Consider the following 22,978-nt stretch of genomic DNA (forward strand, 5'->3'; position numbering starts at 1 on the left):
TAGTCTAGAAGTTCATTATCTTGTCCCACATTTCTAAGTACAATCCTTTTAAAAACAACTTTGCTAGTTTAATTTCTGAACACAGAAAAACAAATCCTACTCTTCCTGTCAGGGTTTGAAACTATGCTGCTATTGCTTGAATTCCAACAGTTGCCTTAGTTGCCACTAAATCTAAATTGTCTTTCTGAAGTGAATAGATGGATGATCAAGCTAATTTTGTTCCATGATTGCAAAGTAAAAATACTCAGTGTTTATATTTAAAGTGTTTTGCAGTAATTTGGTTCAAAGGTTGATGTTTTTAAGCTGCCTTACTTAGATACTGAGGCATGGAGCCGACCTGTAAGTGTGGGAGACTTTCTTCTTTCTCAGCTGCAGTGTCTTCCTAATGCCATTTCCTTCTCTTTGCTGTAATAGAAGCTGTGCTGTTATCCCTGAATGGACTTGATGTAGTTCACATCAGTACAAAGAGTCATAAAATAATAGTTCTCTGCATGTGACAGATGGATGCCTGAATCACCGAAGGCAAAACAATTATCATGACATTCTGAGATGGTTGTTATAGTGGTGTAACTTAAAATAGAAATAAGTAAAACTTCCTGCCAGGCTGTGTGGAGGAAAGAAAATGAATGATACAGATAGTGTTATCTTGTGTTGAAATGGCCCAAATGACTCGTTACAGCTGGAAGCCCAACTTGAAGAAGTTGTAGCAGAAGCATCAAAGGAACGCAAGCTCCGTGAGCACAGCGAGGTTTTCTCCAAACAACTGGAAAATGAACTGGAAGCTCTAAAGGTTACATGGTTTTTGACAAATATTTACTCATGGCCCAGAGCTGCAATAGTTTGGTTTACTCAACTGTTGATACCAGTGGGAGACTTAAAAACTACAACATTACTAGAAATCTGAACTAACCTATCCAGATTTATTTGCCTGTTTTGCTTGAAAGCCTTTAATTGCTGGATACTAATGTTTTGAAAATGCTCAATTTATATAATTTCTAAGCAGCTGCTAAAACAATGTGCTCCAAATCTGTTACCTTTGCAAGCAATTCAACCCCATATTCAGGTTGTGTAAGCAGAGCAGTCACTTATAATGCTTAATAATCCCTTTAAAAAGGACAGACACCTTTTAAACCACTTGGTGCCCAAATAAAATTTTTACAAAGTACCACCAATTGGACAATTCCAATTTTTGAGAATATTTGCAAAATATAAAGATCATAACTTCTCCCTGATGGTTTCTCCTCTTGTTCTGCAGTTAAAGCAGGGAGGCCGGGCAGCTGGTGCCACACTGGAACATCAGCAGGAGCTTTCCAAAGTCAAGTCTGAGCTGGAAAAGAAAATCTTATTTTATGAAGAGGAGTTAGTCCGACGAGAAGCATCACATGTTTTGGAAGTAAAAAATGTGAAAAAGGAAGTACATGATTCAGAGAGCCATCAGCTTGCACTCCAAAAAGAGATCATGATATTAAAGGATAAATTAGAGAAAACAAAGCGAGAGAGGTAAACTTTTGGGCATGCTTCCCTCACTATGGATTTCTTCCTGTTATGTGTATGTATTGCATTGCATGGGTGCCTGTGCAGGCTGGTATTTCACCCTAACTTTATTCCTTTTTGAAAATCCCAGTCTACAGGTTCAGCAATGTGACAGTATAAGTGTTTCTATTTCTTGCCCTTCTCTTTAGGCACAGTGAAATGGAGGAAGCAGTAGGAACAATGAAGGAGAAATATGAGCGTGAAAGATCTATGCTCTTGGAAGATAACAAAAAACTAACAACAGAAAATGAGAGGGTAATTATTTCAGGACATATAATTCTTACTTCATTAGTCTCTGATGCTGAAGTAGTCTACTCACTGATCAGAACAGGATCTGTGAATGTTCAGCACTATCTGAATTTTAAAAGTGTCATTTTTACCATATAAATATTAGAGAATTGGCTATATAGTAACTTTAGCATCTTGGTACTCTGGTCTTTGGGGGATTAATTCCCACAGTTGGGAGGACACCACCCTTTGATTCTTCATGAAGGCTGCAAAGAGAGGGAATCACTGACATGCACTGCCTGCCTTCCTTGTGGCTTCTAATTAAACCTTATTCCTCTCTGACCTCTATACTTGCTTTTTTGCTTTCCTTTGTTTTTAGATTATTTTGTGTGAACAGATAGTTCCACAAAAAAAGAACCCCGTGCAGATAACCCAGGGTGACCTTGTTTATTCAGATTCTAAAAGTGTGTAGGTATACACATATATAAAAGTCTCAAACTGACCTAAGTCACAAGTGAAACTGATCTGTTGTTTCAGCTCTGCTCCTTTGTGGACAAACTAACAGCACAGAACAGACAGCTGGAAGATGAGCTCCAAGATCTAGCAGCAAAGAAGGAGTCTGTTGCTCACTGGGAAGCTCAGATTGCAGAAATCATTCAATGGTACGTGCTGGTTAGAGATCCTGATATGGCACTTTCAACTTCTGAAAAAACTGATTGGCTTTTTTTTTTTTTTTTACATATAGCTGGGCCTTGTTTGTGTCTGAGATCAGCAAAAGCATGGTACTTCTGAGTGCTAATTTTGTTAAAATTGCCAGATGCCAATGAAACAAGTACAAAGCAGAGTCCTGGTGTCAATTTTCTTCAGTCTCTAAAGTGATTGTTAAGTCATCCAATTTGAAATATTTTGGTAAATTCATTCAGGAAATTGGTCATTATTTAAAAGGTCACCATTAACATATAGAACTTCACTAGCTGTACTAGACAAACAGTACTTCCACTCTTCTCCCCTATATAATTCACTGTTTTAGCAAGCTGTGTGCAAGAATTTCAGCATGCAAAACAAAAAGGACTCCAAGGTAGCCCTTATAAAAAATTGAGCAATATGCAGATCATTTTCATATAACAGCAAATTTCTGCACAACTCTTGCTAATAACAAAAGGGAAGTTTCAGTTTCCCTAGCAACTGCCACAATCAAGAAAATCGGATAAAAGAAAAATCTAAAGCAGGCAATCTGAGATGTATTCAGTTTTCTGTTGCTGGGAGAGTTTTCCCTGCTCTTTTCATTCCTGTTATGTCCCTAAACCTAGTGCAGACACTCTGATAATTTGGTGGTACAATATTTGGTGCTGTGAGCCATAAAACTGCTAAGTTACAGGTTTTTGTAATTGCACAACAGGGTAAGTGATGAGAAGGATGCTCGTGGCTATCTCCAAGCATTAGCTTCCAAGATGACAGAAGAACTAGAATCATTGAGAAGTTCCAGTCTGGGGTCACGAACACTGGTAAGGAAAAATGAAATATTCAAGATGTTCTGGGCATGTCTGAAAAGCTACATTTTTGTACCTAAAAAGAATTAATCTGCTGCTTTGTTTTATAGCTTTTAGCTACTTCTAGCAAATCCAACTAGGTAATCTGATCAGAATTTCATAATTACAAGGGGCAGTTGTTGCATACTATTATCTATCATCACAGATATGAAACACTACAGAGGAGAGAAAAAAGAGTAACTTAAACCATCAAAGGGGAGTCCAGAAATATACCCTATGATGTTATGTGCAATTGAATAATTGCTGTTACAGTGAGACAACAAAATAAATTTTCTTCTGTGAAAAAATGCTATCTGGCTTATGCCAGTACAAACTAGGGACACACAGAGTGTGTGGCTTTATTTACAGCAGAACAATGAGACCTTTGTGCCGTAATTTCCCCATACAGTAGTAATGTGAATTCCCCAAAATTTAAGAGAGCTCTCATAAAGGAGTATGGTTTCAAAGAGAGAAACACTTGTATAAGGAAAGGAAGAGCCATTTGCAGCTTGGCATGGGAGCCCACATCCCTCCTAATGCCAATCTCCAACCTGCCATCCAGAATCCATCTGCTGCTGGTTTATGCACATGAGAAGTTACTCACCCCTTCCAAACCCATGAATACAGGAGAATAAGAAAGTTTTATTTCTGTGAGCTGACATTTGTCTCTATCATCAGGAGACAATTATAATATTGAGAGGTTTAACGGGAAGAAAGATTGGATCAAATGCAGTTTGCATTTTTATCTTAGCTACTGCCAGAATAAAGAACACTGTCTGTTCTTTATATTATAACTGGTTTTGTAGCTTCTACAGAACCTGCTCTAAGGCAGTTACTTCTCAACATAAAAAGTGCTTTTCAATTTTCATGACTCTTATTTGCAAGTTCATCTATGACTAGAGAGATATTCATTAGGGAATATCAGAAATGTAGTCCAGACTGAAAAATGCCTGGAAAAGCTCAGAGTAGCTTTTGGAGTGGTAGGGAGGTATTGTATGTTGTATGCTGATGTATAGCATATGTTATATGTTTGCTTAGGCAAACATTGCAGGTATCTTGGGCGTATCAGGACCCAGATTATTTCTTCCTTTTTTTCTTTTCAGGGTTTTGCCACTATTGGTATGTTTTGTGTTAGTATGTTTTACATTAAATGTTGTCATTTACCTCATCTTTGAAAGTCCATTATATCACTGTGCAAATTTTACACTAGTTCTAGATTGGATAGTGAAAACTAGTCATTTCCAGTGGGTTATGTCTGTTTGACTTCCATGCTGAGTGATCCAGCATTTTGGTTTCCAGCATATGGTGTTAATGGTGTAACCAGTATTAAAATTGGTCATTCCTTCATTTTTGTGTAATGAAGACTGACTATTGACTTATTTTCATGCAGCAGGTATGCTGTCCATAGCTGATTAAAAGAGCATCCTCTGAACCTGTGTGAAAGCTAATTTATGTCTTTGGACAAGAGCAGAAATATCTTAGACAGTTGATAGTAATATTCAGTAACTTCCCACAACAGGATCCACTTTGGAAAGTGCGGCGCAGTCAGAAGTTGGATATGTCAGCAAGGCTGGAATTACAGTCAGCCCTTGATGCAGAAATTCGTGCCAAACAACTAGTTCAAGAAGAGCTACGGAAAGTTAAAGATGCAAACATATCTTTTGAAAGGTAATGAGGGTTTTGCTTCTGTTTGGGGATTAATGTGCTGATCTAATTAGAATAGCAGCAACTTTCTTAAAACGGCCCCTTGTACCTGGGATATTGGACTCTGTTAGAAGGATCCCATTCTACAGACTACACATTTCTTACATAGTCAAATGAGAACTGTAAAAATTTCTTCAAGTAAACACTTCACTGCTAGTAAGTTACAAATCTTGGGCATCCGAGGAAAAAAAAATTAGAGCAAATTCACTACCATATATTTGACTAATTGGAGAGTTAGACATGTTCTTGTCTAAGTGCTATTAGAATAATTTTGTTTGGCAGATACCTGCAATGATAGCAGAAGTCTTAAGTACAGTTTCAAATATCTAGTCAAGTAAGGAGGTGTCTCTTCTGGGGAAAAGTAAAATTCATCATCCTTAAAAAGAGAATCACTTAAAAAAACCTCCAATGCCCCTCAAAAAGACTCCAAATAGCCCTCCAAAACCACAAACAAACAAAAAGGCTTTTTCTGAAAGTCTGAGATGTAGGATCAGAATTTAATAACCTTGTGTACTGGCATTCCCACCTTTAAGACACTTCAGATTACATTTTTATCATCTTTTTTTTACTGTAGTAAATTAAAGGAATCAGAAGCAAAAAATAGAGAACTGTCAGAAGAGATAGAAGGTTTGAAGAAAAAATTGGAAGAAAAATACAGAACAGATTCAGGTAATTAAATTTACTGTGTTTTAAACAGCGTTCTAACACAACCTGTGATATTGCCTTTAAGCTAAGCCTACTCTGCTTTTGGTTCTAGGTCTCAAGCTTCCAGACTTTCAAGATTCCATTTTTGACTATTTCAACACCTCTCCTCTTGCACGTGATTTGACTTTCAGAGTGAGTTATTGCATAAAATAACTACAAAAATGAGATAACTGAATGATATTTTTATTATTTGAAAGTAACTCTTAGGCACTCTATGGCAGATTGGTATCTTGCATATTAGCCAAATGAGGCACAGAATTGGACGCCCAGTAGTTGTCAGATTGCTTGGCATTTTGTAGAGAAGCTGGCACCTCTGGGAAATATTCTCAGAAGTTCACTTTAATTATTTCCCATTCTAGCTTCTTTATTTAGGTTAATCTCAAACATTTGTGAAATGGAATATATTCAAGTTTTGGAAATACTGGCACACCCTGTTACGAATGAGGAATTAAATGCTTTGCAGTTGGAAGATGCTGATTATTACAAGGAAAGGCATTCACACAGTTTAAGGAGTGCTCAAACAGATACATAAAATTGTTGGCTCCAGATCTTAATTGAGTGGTTAGAAGAGAAGGAGTTGGGAAGAGAATCAGAGGACCCACAGATGTTGGTAAAATAAGTTTGTTGAGACACACCCTGTAATCCTTAGAAAACTAATCACACAAATCACAGCTCCAAGTAGGCGTTTCACTTTAAATTATTTGTGCGTTCCCTGAGGAAGCAGCTGTTAAATGCAACATTAAATCACATTTCCTTACTTCATGAACTCTTGATCCTTGAAGATTTTTTGAGTTTTTTTTAAGATTTTGTTTTGCAAAGCATGTATAAAATTTGAACTGAAACAAATAACCTGCTCACGAAGTGGAGTTAAAGGGGCTCAGGTTAAAACCTCATCAGTCTGGTTAGATTTTCTATCTGAGATGTGTGCTCTCTCTTTTCTTTTTTTTTAATTGTCACTGTTGCTAAAAACAAAAAAGCATGTGGACATGCTATGATATTTTCATACAGTTTGTGTATTTGCTGTTCCCACTCACAAAATGTCTATGCTGCCTTTCTGTTGAAGTAGCAAGATGTGTTCTATGGGTGACAAAGAGGGAAGAGAGAGAAACAGAATATATGCTGCTTTCTCAATACTAGCTTTTGCCTACTGACCTTGATATTTTAAAACATTGCTTTAAAAAGTACCAGATAGGCATAAAACAGTAATATGTGAAATATCAAGCCCATAACTAAATAAGGTTCCATTCTATGGATCCTGAAATAAATACATATTCTCTAAGGAAATGCAGGTGGCATTTTCTGATTAATTACATTGAAATTGCTGATACTGTGCTTAATAATTTACATTACGATTTTTTTTTCACATGTACTTATAAAGATACTTTGTATCATCTACTTTGGAGTTAATTTAATTTGAATTAGTATCATTTGGCCATATAAAATATTTTATTTAGCTAGACAATTAATATTCTATCTTAAGTTTTCCTGTGGGTGATAAGCGATCGTTTTTATCCCTCATATCTGTTACAACAAAGGATTCTGTTTCTTCTTCGTCTACATCTTCTCTGCTAGCCTTTTGGGAAGAAGTAAGTTCTTGCTAGTAGTTTTGTGTCCTTATTTTGTTGTGACCTGTCTTAGTAAGAATGGCCCTCTAAAACTAGATACTTTGCTTCCTTAATTTCTCTGTAACTTAGTCCACTAAACCTCTTTGAGGCTTACTGTTTTATAGTTTCACTATCTATATAGCTAAAGCTGAATCACACAGTATTTTGAAATTGTTCATATTACTTAATGGTGCAATTTGATCTCAAATGGCCCAGCCCTTCCAATCAATTTGGAACAAAACAAAAATAACAAATATCTGAACAAATTTAGTGAGCTAACTGATCTTGAGACGTCTTCCTGTCTCTTCTGACTGGGAAGTGAGTGATTCATTACTTGTTGCCTTTAGTGCTAATTACATCATTGATGTGAAGTCTAATCTCATGTTTGTTAATCACAGTTTTCATGATGTCCTGAGAGTATAGTAACACAGAATCCTACTTCCACACCCAGCTGCTTTAGTTCTGGAATTGTAGCATACTTCCCCCTTGTGCTGGCAATTAGTAGTTGCTAATTTAAGTGTGAAATTAATAGATGGCTTGTATTGGATGCTAGCTTTAACTGTTAGTGAAATATAAGACGCTGTGATTAAGTAGACATCATTCTTTTAATGACAGAGGCCCATCAGTCTTAAACAGCTATTTTGAAGATTGAGTATTATTACTTTCAGATTTTTTCTTGTGGCAGACTTGCTGGCTTCTGTATGCTAGAAAAATCCTAGTGTAGTAAGCTACCATGAGAAATCAGCTATTTTATGGATGATTGCCAAGCTACTCAAGTATCATTCCATACCTGCAAGCAAGAAAATAGACACAACCTTGCTGGGAGAATACAACTGTTAGAGCATTTATGCTGTCTTCTATGAGATTTTGCATTTCACTACTTCCAACTTTTCCATCAGGTATCAGGGTTGGTTTTGAGGAAAGATCTTTTTTCAGAGTGGATGTTATATGTGTGTGTACCTCATATGGAAGTTGGCACTGGGTCTTGTTTCCATTTTGTTGGCACGAGGACACTTCATCAGATATGTGGTATCTAATCTAACGTGTTTGCTGTCACTTTTGCAGACCAGCTCTATTAGTGAGCAGGAAATGCAGGGACCCAAGTCAGAAGTTTCACCATCTACTTCAGTTGTAACTGCAGAGCAACAGCAAGAAGTAAGAGACTTGTTATTTTACCCTGAGGAGTAATTCACCAGAAGGTCTCTGTCTTGTTTGCAATAATGCATCCTGCAACATTCATGATGAAGAAGCAGGATTGAATGCTGTGTATTTGCAATGTCTCAGCGTTAATTTCACCTGCTTTGAGGACAGTTGCAAATGAAACCTTTTCGCTGGCTTTGTGTATGTTGATGTACCTCATTTTCATGTTTTCTGTATTGCTGCTTGTTTGTTAGTATGCAGGCTTTCCTGTGAGTGCTTTAAAACACAATCTGTTTCTATTAAATTTGAATGACAATGTTTACGATGATTAAATTTTTGATAATTTTCAAAAAAGAAAAAAAATCAGAACAATAAGCTTTGCCACCCCAATCTTGAAACAAATTCTTGAAGCCTTATTTTGCTCAATTACAGTTTCTTGTGATTCAGGAACCAATTCGGCTTCAGAGGATGCCTGCTGCTCCTTCCCCCACCATTCAGTCCATTTCTCTAGCTGTACCAAAGGTAGGGGGACTGTGCTAACCTTATTCTAAAGAACAAAAGAAAAAAAATATCATTTATAAATTAGCCCTCCGTGTTTTCTTGTCCTGTTTGGGTTTGTCATGTGTGTGTTTTTGTTAGGTCTGTGTTTTTAATCAAATGTTTCCACATGTATATGAGTGGGTTTTGTTTTGTTGGAAGGGATGATAAAACATGGTTGTTGTTTTGGGTTTGAGTGTCTTTTGGAGTTGGAAATAAAACTGTTACTGTTGTCTTGCAGCACCTGCTACAAGATGCACTTACATAAAAGAAGTTGATGCTTCTTAATGTGCACACTGATATACTGGAGGGTGGTGGAGAGAGTAGCTTGCATTAAAGTCCAGAAAATGAAGTTCTTTTTTATCCTGAATGTATCTTTCAGCCTAAAGCTCACCAGCTCAATATCAAGTCGTTCACAAGCCCTACTCAGTGTAGTCATTGCACCTCTCTCATGGTGGGATTAGTTCGACAAGGTTATGCCTGTGACGGTGAGTTGGTGAAACTTTTTTGTAAATTTTCAGCAAGCCCCTCAAAAAAGCACCCAATGTATTTTAAGACCTTCTTTGGGAGGGAATGAAAGAAAGGGGTGGCTGTCACTGGATGATTTTCCTTTCTATTGCATCACAGCATATTCCTGAAGTTTCTTTAGAAGAACGATGAAGTATGATGAAGTTTGGTTTCCTTGTGCATTGTTAATTAATTCTAGTACCATTAGTGCTGTTATAGTGCAAGGGAGGGAGTAGGGAAAACAGGACTGGTTTCTTCTGTTGTGCTGGAGAAAACTGCAGGAATGATCTGGTGACATGAATCTGATTATGTCTATTTTATGCTGTTCTGGTCAAAAACCCTGTATGTTGGGAGGAATGTTTGCTTGATTGTTTGTCCTGTAGCACGACTTGCTGTTCATTAGTTTATATTAAAAAGTTTTCTCTGATGCATGTATCACTACTGAATTCCATGTTCAAGTTTATGGAGGTATTTTCATTTGAAAATACTGTATATTGGTTAGACACATGAACTCATAAAATAGGCCACAAATCCATGTAGTATACACACTACAGTATAAATAGCTTTATTTCTATGCCCAGCTTAGTTCTTGCTAGTGGCAGCCTCTGCACTGACACCCTCAGTATCACATTTAGATTGTCTCATCTGCCCTTCAGGGCTTTTCTCCTGGCAGATGTTCTGGTGGCAGTTCTTCCCCAGGAGGACCTATCACACTGCCAGCACCTGCCTTGGGGCTGCCTTTTGTCTCCTGTTGCTGACAGTTCTGAACTCTTGTTTTGCATCTCTTCTTCCAAGCTTGAAACTGTCTTTTTCCTTTAGTGTAGCTATCAGCCTCACTCTTCTTTTGTCTTGTGTATTTTGATTAAGCTCTGCATCATTGGTTTTCCATTTTGCCTAATCTACAGCATTTCTTGATTGCTACAGAAAAAGTAAAATCACATTGATATAAAAATAGAGATGACTCCAATAGAGCAAAACTTTGCCAAACGTTCCCTTTTCAATCACTTGCATTTCCCAGTTCCTCCTCTTTCTAATCCTGGAGACTATGGTAAAATACAGCTACACTTAGAGAAGACTGGAACTGTGGATTTTCCCTATTCTGTAACTGGTGTACCTTGATAGCCACAGTCCCACATAATCATGATGCCCCCTCAAATAGCTGAATTTATTACCTAGTCTTGGGGAGCACCTATAGTACTTTGTGTGCATGACTTTTTGGTAACCCCTGCCCTCCTGGGAGCAGACAGCAGCTCAAAGAACAAACCAGGCAACCTGCTCTGGGCTGCCCCCTCTGCTGTCTCTTCCCTCAGACATCATGAGATTTGCTGCCCTGTCTGTGGCTGTAGCAGAAGCAGGCTGTTTCCAGGTTTTTTGGAATCCTTTGACACTTCATAATTACAGAATGTACCTAGGATATCTGCCAGATTCGCACTTCTGAGAATACGGTTAGGAGGAAACGCAGGACACATCAGAGTGTCGTGCCCCTCTCTTCCTGCCTTCCCAAGCCTACTGGTAGAAACAGGGTAGCTGGGACAAACAAAGCAAAATCTCTGTGGAAAGATCTGACCCCTGAGTTGTGGGTCAGATGCCTCAATATAACACATTAACTCATTCCACAGTTCTTGTAGTCTGTCTCATGTGAAGTGACATGTATTACGAGTTTTTTTCTGTGTGCTTCTGTGTGAAGTGCTCTGTAGACAAGACCTAGAGACCTCTGTCCCTTGCTGGTGCAGCACAAAGTGGTGCAAATGGTAAGAAAGCATGCAATGCTAGTTTGCTCCTTATTTGAACTTACTTGAACTCTGGGCAATAGATATATATGGCCCTTTCAGTATTTCAGTCCTTGTCCCTGATTTCTACTTTATTTATGTCTATATCTTGTGTTTAATAGTTTAACCCTTTGTATTTTTTTGACCAGTTTAATTTTACTCTGTCTTTGCAGTGTTCTTGCATACATGGATCAAATTAAACACCTATTAGCACTACCCTGTTCCTCCTTTATTAATACTGTTTCTCTTCTGTGACTGGGTTACTTGGTGCTTAATACCAGCAAGGCTGCCTAACTCATTTTCCTTGAAATGTGGACTCAGTTCCTGCCCTTTAAGAATGTAATAGGCTAAAAAGAGGAAATAAAAGCACTTTGGAGAGTCTCACACAATATCTAGCTGTGTTCACTCCTTCAGCATAGTGAGCTTTTGCAATATTTGACTGCCATTTTCAGTGTGATTAATTAATTTGCTGAGCATAGACTATGTTAATTTCCTGTTATGATTGACTCATACACATATTTCACTGTGAATTTTCTCTTTTGTACTTAGTGTGTTCATTTGCATGCCATGTTTCCTGCAAGGACAGTGCACCTCAGGTCTGCCCTATACCCCCTGAACAAGCCAAAAGGCCTCTTGGAGTAGATGTGCAAAGAGGAATAGGAACAGCCTACAAAGGTTATGTCAAGGTAACAGTCTTTTCTTCTTGGACAAGAGAGTACTTCACTTACAGCTCTGCAGCTTGGAACCTCTTAGTATGTTTAAACACATCTCCTAAATAGTGCTAAAACCTTAAGGCTTTGTGGGCCATCTTTGTAACTTGTTTAACTTCATTGCTTTAGATGTGGGAGAAACACTCGGTTTTACTACAAGAGCTGAAGTTCAGTAGATTAGTAGCTACAATGTTCATAAGCAACAGGGGGAAAAAAAGAACTGTTTAAGAAAGAAATTGTGTCATTTTTGATGTAAGCATAATATAAAAGGTAAACTGTCCTACCATTTTGGCATTGGTGGAATATCTAAGCCTAATATCTTTATACAAGTGTTAATTTATTTTTTAAGCTGTAACAAGGAATGGTTGAACTTAAAAGAGGAAAAATAGTTGCTTGATTGCATTATATTTTTCATCCTGTTTTGAAGGACAAGTAGAATGTGCTCTAATTCCATTGATCTAAGTATAAGGTTTTCTAATGACCTGCTTTCTGTGTCTTCTACATGTGCTTACATGTAATAAGCAATCAATTATTTACCTGCAGGTCCCAAAGCCTACAGGAGTTAAGAAAGGGTGGCAGAGGGCTTATGCAGTTGTCTGTGACTGTAAACTGTTCTTATATGACGTGCCTGAAGGAAAATCCACCCAGCCTGGAGTTGTGGCAAGTCAAGTCTTAGATCTCAGGTTTGTATTGTTATGACAGAGTAGAAATCCTCTCTACTTTTTTCTTAACAGGAGTGTTTATTCCTAGTACACGAGAAATTAAAAGATTTTGAGAGCTCTGGCCTAAGAAGATGGTTATATTCTGTACATAAACTGCAGCTGAGTTTAGGCTGATCAAGTTGGCTCAACAATAAATTACTTAAGTGACTTTACAGTTACTCATACTGCAATCACCAGTATTTACAGAATTAGCATACTTCTTCCTAGGATTCCATATGCACCTGTAAAAAGCAAGTGTATATTGGTAGATTGCTTTTTTTCCCATGGACTCTGACCTCAGCATTGAGTCACAGATCATCCCATAGCCAATAAGTTCAGTAATGTTAGAAAAATTGTAGTAGTCTGCAGAAAATCACCAACTAATTTACACAGCAAATGGCTCTGACCCTGCCTTTGAACAGGAGTTATTATTTCATGAGGAACCATCTGAACCAGTGAACGCTGTTTACCAAATATCTGAGATCAGCGTAACCAAGGAAGTTTTTTTATTTCAATTTATGGAAATACCAAGAAAGTGCAATACCTTTTAATGTTATAGCACCTTTGTACCTGTGTGGAATATAAAATTTGCATTCACAAGCACCTTGGTTTATATTTTTTGCAGACAGTAGTACTGTGGGGTTGCACCAGTACTGCTGTGCTGTTCTCACACTCACTGGGAGCTGTCAGTGTCAGCTCTCTGACATGCTGGCAGCGGGAGCAGGAACGTGGAAGTATTGCAAATAGCAGCATTCACATCAGTACATTGCTTGAAGCAATTCAGCCAGATACCATAGACCAACTGTCCCATGCTTTTTATCTGCTTGTTGTAGCTGCCTCTTTGAGGCTGTCATCTGAGGATTCTTGGATGTTTTTAGCAGATGTTAACCACCACAGCTATGAATTGCAGCACGGGCAAGTTTCAGACATTAGTGTCATCTTTGCACTAAAATTGGCAATTATGGTGATCAACTTTGTCGAATTCAGTTTAAAAAGGCTAGTGTAGACAGGCACTCTGAAATGCAAAAGTTGTTCTGATGTCTGTTTATTTTACTGTAATAGAGAATAAAATCTAGCTGTTTTGAAAACCCTTATTTGAAACCCACAAATTATAATTATGTTGCCAAGAGCTTTTTATGTGATTTTTCTTTTTTTCCAAAGGCCCTTCTCTTGCTACACATTGAGGTATGAATTATTAATTTCTAATGTGTCTGCTGGGCTGGAAGAGCAATATTCTTGCTTCTAATTGTAGAATAGGTGTGATTGAGACACCAAAACTACACAAAGCCACCCCGTTTAACTTGAGGTGGACTAAGATACACATACCAGATGCTGTAGAGACATAACTGAGGCTTGTGAGTTGTTTGGGTCAAGGATGGTTAGAGCATAACAAAGCAGTTGTGACCTCTGTGCGGTGTTAGGAGATTGCAGCCTATTGAAACAGTGGTGATACCAATTAGATTTTGCTGAATAATCCTAGTGTGTGCTTCTGTGTGATGCTTTTGTTCTCTTTTCTCACTAGAGATGAAGATTTTTGTGTGAGCTCTGTCCTAGCATCAGATGTAATACACGCAACTCGGAAAGACATCCCTTGTATATTCAGGGTATGGCTACCAACTGGCTCTTACAGAAAATACCAGTTAAATACCAGTGTTTTGTTTTGATAATGGCATATGCTGTCCATATCTAATGTCGATTAAGTTATGTAGAAGTGTAAGAATTTACAAGGGCTGCTGATATATATGGAAGAACAATATGATACTCCTCTTATAACTAAACTGTAAAGAAGAAAGTTCTCCTTCTTTAGCTGCTTCCTTGTATATAAAGTTTGGTGCTTTTTTTTTATTTTCCTAATTATAATTCAGTATATTTTCTCTCTTTTCCCATTGTTATTGCCAGATTTCTGTTTTTTCTTGCTTAGCTTTGGAGTCTTGCTTTAGGAGCCAATGCTGTAGCAGAATATTCTGAAACTGATCTAGTTTCCTTAATTTCATATTTAGGTATAGTAGAAAAAAAAAAAAAAGGAGAGAAAATAATCAGCTGAGCTCTAATAGCCCCTTTAGTGTATGTTCTATCTGAATGCTGTATTTAGTTTTTAACAACAGGAACCAAATTCTTATGTTTTGTGTGAATCATATTAAATCTGGAATTCTAAAATTTAGAAAGAAATACATTAGTAGCTAGTATCTATAGTCCCTTGCATTGAATACAGAAACTCACTGTTTTCATGCATTCTTCAGGCAACAGAAGTTCCTGGATAGTTTTTCTGTTTAAAGCACATTCTGCTTTGAGATCTATAGGATGATTTAACTGAAAATTAAGTAAAGCCATAGTGATTTTCTTTTGACACAGGGACATGGGAGAATGCAGTACTTCAGTCTCAAATATTGCTTTCCTCCAGAGCTTTGAATGTAGATATGATGTGCTCTTCACCTGGATAAATACTTGGAAAATTAGATAGCAAAATCAAAATCTAGGACTGTTGATAGCAGTGCCTTTGGGTTTAAATGCATCTGGTTCACAAAACATGTGTGTCACTCTCAATAAGTTATGGGAGGGAGGGATCAGGACAAACTATGGTTCAGAGCAGGAAGGAGCCTTTTACTGCCATGTATTGATTACTGTAGCATTCCTTGCCCATATTTTAGGATTCAGACTATTTAAGCAAGGCTGAATACTTATAAATGAAACCACTGTGGCTTTTGCAGTGGTTGTTTTTTGGTTGTTTTTTGAAGCAATGTGGCTGTATTAGCTGTGTGTATGCCCCTTGGGTATATCATTGCATTGTCATGAGGAAGTGTAGTTTATTTTCACAGTTCTGTGTGAGAAAAAAAGGCTTTTATTACTCTAACTAATTTCACTGTCTCTGTCTGTTTAAAGGTGACAGCTTCTCTCTTAGGTTTGCCTTCAAAGTCTTGTTCTCTACTGATCCTGACGGAAAATGAGAATGAAAAGAGAAAGTGGGTTGGAATCCTGGAAGGGTTGCAGTCTATCCTGCACAAAAACAGGCTGAGGAACCAGGTTGTGCATATTCCACAAGAAGCCTATGACAGTACCCTGCCTCTTATTAAAGCCAGTTTAGCTGCTGCTATTGTAGGTATGTTTGTTTTAACTTTTATCAGTGAGTGAAGGTTGTTGGAACTTTTAGATGGGCTTTTATAATGAGAGCACTGACACCTTGAAATAAATTCCTCACCTGAATTCCTTCACAGGAATTTAATAATGGGCGAAAAATGCTAATCTTGCATTGATAATCAGATTTCTTTGTCCACTTGGAGTAAATAATACTGTTGAGTTGTTCAGCACATTGTTTTAGCAATATGCTATAGCATGCTTTTGACAGACTATGTGAACTCAAGCAAGATTGACTTTTCTGGTGAAAAGCTGCTTGTGCAGAAATTTTTTCAGCTGTTCAAAACAAACAGCCTGTTTTAAAGATAAGACCAGGAGTAGCTGAATTAATGGCCTTTTTTTCTCTCTTGGTTTAGATCGAGATAGAATAGCGATCGGTTCAGAAGAAGGACTGTATGTGATAGAGGTGACCCGTGACGGTAAGTTAGGCCATAATGCATTCAGTAATTACATACAAAATAATGAGCTCCGTAACTTTTAGTGCTGTTCTAATGTTGGTTGCATAACAGCCTTTCATGTATAGTAAGTACTAAGCACTCATCTAATTGATGAGAAGGAAAAGTCAATGTGAGGTATAAGCATTAATTTGGTCATTATCATTACATTCAGTTGACTGGCTGAAATTTAAGGGATGAGTTACTAGGCATATTCTGACACATTCTCACCTTAGTTGTGTTCCCACAGCAAGTATCAAAATGCTTCAGCACACAGAGCATGTACAGCACACAGAAAGTTTGTAGACTTCCCTTTAAAGCCTCCATGTCTCATCTATTTCTTCCAGAAATTTGACAAACACTCACATTCTCTTGCAGACCAATGTGTCCAAAGCAAATGTGTCTTGGGGTGCTAGTCTTGTCAGTGATTTTCTCAGTTCCTTTTTTTTGTGTAATTTAGTTTGTGGCTATTTGAAAGTTGGATTTTACTCATGCTAAAGCTTGCATTTCAATGTAAAATAAAGCAGTGAATACAGGTTTTTAAAGACTTACTTGACTTTCAAAATTAAATTATATCAGGGATGTGGGTTTGGGTCAAAAAAAAAAAAAGCTACTGCTTCTTCTTGTTTAGAATAAGACATTGTCCAGTTCCAGGAGAAACTGCTTTTTACATGAAGACAGCAGATATTTGAAATTCTTTTTAGCAGTAGTGAATGCCATTCCTTTGCGTAAACTTCCAGTGGTCACCATTCTTTAAGTAGTTAGATATAAGCACAACTTGAGATGCAAATAATTCCAAGGATTCCAGTACATCTTCTTGCATAAAAGAAAGTTGTAAATTTAATTTGAAAGGTCATTTCCTGAAGGAACAATTATCTGCATCACTGTGTCATATGTAAATGGAAAAATTAATTACCAGTTTTGGTTTTAAGTTAAGAGATGTTTAGCAGGAGTTTTCTATGGCCAGTTCTCTGTGTTAATAGCATTTTTATAAATCATAGTCTGTTTTTCATTTGATGGCAGTTGTAATTTTTAGTGTTAATTAACTGCCAACTGTTTATAGCAGAGGTCTTTAGTTAGAATATTGCTTAATTCTTGACAAATAAGGAAGAAAAACCATTTCTTCTGTAAGGAAGAAAACCATTTCTCTGTGGTATAGCCAGTTATTTCATAGAACATTTCTTCAGACATTTCTTTATTTATACAGGTGAGGGTACACCACAACAGTACTTTGTGATTTAAACAGCTAAGTTTATTTAAACTTTCAATAAACTTACTGTCATGTTTAGAGAATTTGGTAACTTTGACTGCATTACTTAACCATTACTGAAAAAAGGCAAAGAATTTCCAATTAGCAGTTCTCTTTTTTTTTTTAAACTACAAATCGCAAATATTTTAATGCATTCAGCTAGCAGAAAAATTAAAGTTACTATTTAATTTAATTGGTTTATGCTTATTAAGTTTCCTAGTTTAGAATTGCTCTTCTCTCTGTACCCCATGAAATACTCACTGCATTCTTGAAAGTTCTGGTATAACCAAGATCCCCAAAGAACACACATTGTACCTAACTCCCTTAGCTGCCTCAAACCCTGCTTTAAAAAAAATGCATCAAACACCGAAACTCCCCATGGGTAGCCTGACTAGTCCTTGCTCTGAGAAGGAATTTTCTGGTGCCTGTTGTGAGCCTCTCTTCCTGCAGCCTAAGCTCATTCCATCTTATCCTTTCCCCATCACACACAGCATTTTTTTGTCTTTCCATAGATGTGTTTTACACCCCCTTACTGTACTGCTTTTGTATCTGGCTGAGAAATCTGCCAACAGTACAGCATTTTGTCTCCTATCTTATCAGGATTGAATGCTTTATATTTCTTGTCTATGTATTCTGCTAATTTGGTCTTCCTCCAAAATTTACTGAAGATGCTGATGTTTTCCTGGAGGTGGAACCCACTTCTGGAGATGCAGCTTCTTACACTGTACAGATGGTACAGATACAGTTATATAAAAAAAATTCTCGGTTTATCCTGCATGTTATGCAGCGTTTTCCCACAAAGTGTTGAGGGTTTTTTTATTAATAGAGAGGGTTACAGGAAAGCTTTGTTTTACTGTTTGCTCTGAGAATCAATTACAGAGAATCAAACGTGTAATAAGTGCTCTTCCTCACTTGGTACGTGTCTGTGTTTAGATTAATTTTCAGGCATCACATTGTAGCACTGCAGTGTTTCCGGGCCTGGTAGTTTTCCTGTTTAACTTATGGCAGCTCTTGTTTCCTTTGCAGTGATAGTCCGAGCTGCTGACTGCAAGAAGGTGTACCAGATAGAGCTTGCTCCCAAAGAAAAAATTATCATCCTCATCTGTGGTCGGAACCATCACGTCCACCTTTACCCCTGGGCCTCTCTGGATGGGTCAGAAGGGAACTTTGACATTAAGCTTGCAGAAACTAAAGGCTGCCAATTGATTACAACTGGAACACTGAAGAAGAGTTCTTCTACTTGTTTATTTGTGGCTGTCAAACGACAGGTTTTTTGCTATGAAATTCACAGAACTAAACCTTTCCACAAAAAATTCAGTGAAATTCAGGCTCCAGGAATTGTACAGTGGATGACAGTGTTCAAGGACAAGCTCTGTGTTGGCTACCAGTCTGGGTTCTCTCTGTTGACCATCCAGGGAGATGGACAATCTATAAACCTGGTAAATCCTAATGACCCCTCGCTTATCTTCCTCTCACAGCAGTCTTTTGATGCCCTTTGTGCTGTGGAGCTCAGTAATGAGGAATACCTGCTTTGCTTCAGCCATATGGGAGTTTACGTCGATTCGCAAGGTCGAAGGTCACGCATGCAGGAACTAATGTGGCCTGCAACTCCTGTTGCCTGTAGTATGTATATGTTTTTCTGTTGCCATATCCCTGTTGCTGCTTTATTTGTCAAAAAATACTCAGCATTGTATTCAATTTTGCTTTGGTTTGTCTTTGAATATCGAGTTTAAGTTTTGATGAGTTAACAGACATGTGGTTCTTCCTGGTGGTAGTTTTGGACTTGGAGATCCTGGCTGCTGCAAGAAATGCTCTGTCTTATTGCAGGACACAGAAGAATAAATAGTGGAATGCAAAATAATTTCTACAGAGAGTAGTCCTGCATGCAGGACAGTGCAAGACTACCTGTCTGTGAAATTCTATAAAGATTTTTGTTCACCTAGACAGTATAAATGTCCAATTGCCTGTAGGGTGTCTTCTGTGTACTGTACTCAAAGTACAGTAGAAAGTTGAAGAAGAAATGTAACTACAAGACTAAAGGTCCATAAAGATAATAAGAGAGAAAAGTTTTCTCCTTTTGGTTTTAATTTTAGGGGAGCAATATCCAAAAATAGTATGGGTGGAGGGTAATATTTGAGCCACTCTGCTTGCTTCAGGAGCATTGGTTATCAGCTTGGTAGAGCAGAGGCACATGCAAAACATTTTTCAGTATTCAGTAGTCAAAGGCAGTTGATGATAAATCTGGTATTTCTGTTTGAAGCTCAAATAGCAATTAAAATTTTTTGAATGATTGAAGGCAAGAAATAGCTTTTTGTTTAAGTAGTACAGCTAGGACTTAGGTGCATGTTGGTTTGATGAGGCCAGGCCCTAACAGGAATGTGTTTAATTGTATTTGATTTCAACTGAAATGGTTTGCTTACTTTAGTCTGACCTACTTCTGTACAGAGAAGTCTGAAGCAAAGTCCCAAGGAAACAATGTAGTGGCAAATTTACTTTAAAACACTATTAGCTAAAATTAATGTTTCCTTTTCCTTAATCAGCTTTACAGTTTTTTGCATTTCAGCAAACTAGACTTGCTAGTTAATGGTTTTTTCTGTTATTATTAGAAGTGTTCTTTCTGTAAACTATTTTACAACATTCTTGTATGTGAAATCCTGAGTGGTGCTGGCCTAGGGCTGTTTTTGTAGAAAGAGCAACATTTTCTGCTGCCAAAGGGAAATGAATTACTTCCTTTTCATTAAACTTGTCCTCCCTCCTCAGTCCTAGTGTCTGTCACTAGTGATGGTGGGGTTTTTTAACTATCCCATCAGGAGGTTATAAAACTACAGAATGGTTTGGGTTGGAAGGGATCTTAAAGATCACCTACTTCCAACTCCCCTGCTGTGAGCAGGGACACCTTCTACTAAATCAGTTTTCTCAAAGCTCCATCCACCCTGACATTGAGCAGTGGCATGGATGGAGCAGCTTCTTCCACAGCTTCTGTGAGCAACTTCTTCCAGTGCCTCACCACCCTCACAAAAAATTTCTTCCTAATATCTAGTGTAAACCCACTCTCAGTTTAAAGCCATTTCTGCTTGTCCTATCACTCCATGCCCTTGTAAAAAGTCCCACTGCAGCTCCCTTGTAGCCTCTTTAGGAGGTGCTGTAAGGTCTCCCCACAGTCTTCTACAGGCTGAGAACAGCTCCAGCTCTCTCAGCCAGTCTTCGTAGGAGAGACCAACAAAGTGGAAGCGATTCTGCTGTGGTAAAACTCCATCTTATAGAGAGGTTTTGGGCTAAAACAGAGAATTTGCGTCTGGGGCATCCAATGCCCTCACCCCAGGAGAGGGCAGGGTGAGCACTAGCACAGCTTTTTCCTCAGCTGGCCTATCAGGGCTGCCCCTACAGCACCCTGGTGCTGGTGTCCCGTGCTGAGCCAGTGTGGATGTCCTAGGGCTGCTTGGCTCCCGTGCAGCCTGCTGCAGAGCCTTGGAGCCAGCTGGGCTGGAGGCTGGAGCATGGGCAAGCCCAGTGCAGGCACTGACACAGCTCTCTGGGAACCACTTGAGATCTGGTCAGCTCATCAGCTCTGAGTGGCAAGTGCCAGCCTTGGCTACAGATGGTGTTTCTGCCTGGTGCTCAGTTCTGCCTCTTGATTTGAACATCCAAGCCAAGACTGCGTGTGCTAAATGCTTGACCACAAATCACTTTTGTGTTACATTTTTATGATAGCTGTCCAAGGTATTCTTTTAATGAATTTAAAAAATAGCACCACAACTGTACTTCAGCTCTTCTAAGAAGATTCTGTGATGTGTTTAGTGTCCTACTGGGTTATTTTCATTTTGTTTATTGAAGCATCTTCTCTCTATTAAATCCCTTAAGTTTCTAGTAAGTGCTTTTAAAATCGGGAAACAGTCTTTACATGAGCAGAAGCATGTTGATACAAAGCTCTAGAGATCTCTGCTTTTCGTTTGACCTAAAATAAACTTGTCTGCTGATGCCTTTTATGCTTTTAAAGAAAAAGTTGAAAAGAGAAAATGAGTTAGGGGCTTTAAGCATTGTGACATTTTTCTGTCAACCTGATGAAAGTAACCCATACATTAATATCTAAAGCCACAAAATTGCAAGCAAAAGAGGAAGGAAATTGAGAGCAGATCTGCATACTGAGTTCATGACCCAGCTCACAGATGGTGGCTTTCTCATCTCCTGTGCACACAGCAGATGTATAGTTAGTTTGCTGCTTCTGAAATGAAGTAATCCATAACAAAGCTAGCTTTTCAGTTCCTACCACCTAGCAAATTCATATGCATCTGAAAACTTCAGATGCCATTTTGCAATTTCATGAAATGGCAATGTGAAGTTATAAAAAATACTGAAAGGGTCAAATTTAAATATTTCCACGATGCTGATAGTTGCCATTAGCAAATCTATTCTCACAAAAAATCTTGTTTGAAACTGGGGCTTTGAAAATGTGTTTTAAAATGTGTCTTGCACATAGTAGAAAACTTGTAACTGTTGAAATCTGCTCAAATATTTGTCAGTTCTGGACTACTGAAATGACATTAGGATTTTCTGTTTGTTTTCAATCGATGCAGGTTGCAATTCTTCATATGTAACAGTGTATAGCGAGTATGGTGTTGATGTGTTTGATGTTAACACTATGGAATGGGTCCAGACTATTGGCCTGCGAAGGGTAAGTAATTTTCTTTGAATATTGAGCTTAATTGGGTTACTTTCAAATGAGGTGTTTCTTCAGAGTGTATGCTAGACTTGAGGTAATTCTCTGTCTCCTTCCTCAAAAACAGATCAGACCATTAAACATGGATGGCACGCTGAACCTCCTTAACTGTGAGCCGCCAAGGTTAATATATTTCAAGAACAAGTTTTCAGGTGAGTCCTGAGCAAGGGGAGAAATGGAGAACTTATTCTAATTGGCTAATTTTCACCAGGTTACCTTTGCATTAGATGAAATTTGTGTTGAATGTGTCTGGGTCAGCGTGTACCTCTGTATGTGAAATTGCTTTGTGCTATTACAGCAGGAGCTGGTCTCAGTGTACCAGAAACATCTGACAACAGCAAGAAGCAAATGCTTCGAACCAGGAGCAAAAGAAGATTTGTATTTAAGGTTCCCGAGGAAGAGCGGTTACAGCAAAGGCGGTAAGAATTTATTTGTAAATTTGTAACTAATAGCTGAATATACATGATGACATGCAGAGACTGCTTGGAATGCTAATAATAAAAATCCCTCTTGTTTTTTTAGGGAAATGCTTAGAGACCCTGAGCTAAGGTCGAAAATGATTTCTAACCCAACGAATTTCAACCACGTGGCTCACATGGGACCAGGAGATGGAATGCAAGTCCTCATGGACCTCCCACTGGTAAAATACATTTATAAGGGAGGGATATATATGTGCATTTGTTCTTGCTCACAAAAACTGTGAAGATGAGCTGGATGGGCTCAAATATTGTCTCTGTACCGAATTCTTCTTTAAATCCTTTTGAGAAGGGTGATCCTTC

General features: G+C 38.1%; 1 protein-coding gene across 13 annotated transcripts in view; it reads left to right on the forward strand.

Annotated features, from left to right (window-relative positions):
- The window catches only part of CDC42BPB (CDC42 binding protein kinase beta), an 89,027-nt gene that overhangs the window by 61,065 nt on the left and 4,984 nt on the right, over positions 1-22,978 (forward strand). For 2 of the 13 annotated variants that reach the window (XM_033061979.2, XM_033061982.2), the window contains exons 14-35: positions 680-790; positions 1,256-1,500; positions 1,683-1,788; positions 2,299-2,423; positions 3,161-3,266; positions 4,810-4,958; positions 5,569-5,663; positions 5,752-5,831; positions 7,235-7,285; positions 8,369-8,458; positions 8,876-8,965; positions 9,363-9,468; positions 11,806-11,942; positions 12,510-12,649; positions 14,190-14,271; positions 15,548-15,764; positions 16,156-16,218; positions 18,509-19,105; positions 22,057-22,154; positions 22,267-22,351; positions 22,501-22,618; positions 22,722-22,839. In XM_033061979.2, the coding sequence (XP_032917870.1) occupies positions 680-790; positions 1,256-1,500; positions 1,683-1,788; positions 2,299-2,423; positions 3,161-3,266; positions 4,810-4,958; positions 5,569-5,663; positions 5,752-5,831; positions 7,235-7,285; positions 8,369-8,458; positions 8,876-8,965; positions 9,363-9,468; positions 11,806-11,942; positions 12,510-12,649; positions 14,190-14,271; positions 15,548-15,764; positions 16,156-16,218; positions 18,509-19,105; positions 22,057-22,154; positions 22,267-22,351; positions 22,501-22,618; positions 22,722-22,839 (3,009 nt within the window). Of the gene's footprint in view, positions 1-679; positions 791-1,255; positions 1,501-1,682; positions 1,789-2,298; positions 2,424-3,160; positions 3,267-4,809; positions 4,959-5,568; positions 5,664-5,751; positions 5,832-7,234; positions 7,286-8,368; positions 8,459-8,875; positions 8,966-9,362; positions 9,469-11,805; positions 11,943-12,509; positions 12,650-14,189; positions 14,272-15,547; positions 15,765-16,155; positions 16,219-18,508; positions 19,106-22,056; positions 22,155-22,266; positions 22,352-22,497; positions 22,619-22,721; positions 22,840-22,978 lie in introns of all 13 variants that reach the window. The other 11 variants (XM_033061978.1, XM_033061981.2, XM_033061983.2 and 8 more) reach the window with 7 other exon arrangements.

The sequence above is a fragment of the Catharus ustulatus genome, chromosome 6 (genome assembly GCF_009819885.2).
Source record: "Catharus ustulatus isolate bCatUst1 chromosome 6, bCatUst1.pri.v2, whole genome shotgun sequence".
In the NCBI taxonomy this organism is placed as follows: domain Eukaryota; kingdom Metazoa; phylum Chordata; class Aves; order Passeriformes; family Turdidae; genus Catharus; species Catharus ustulatus.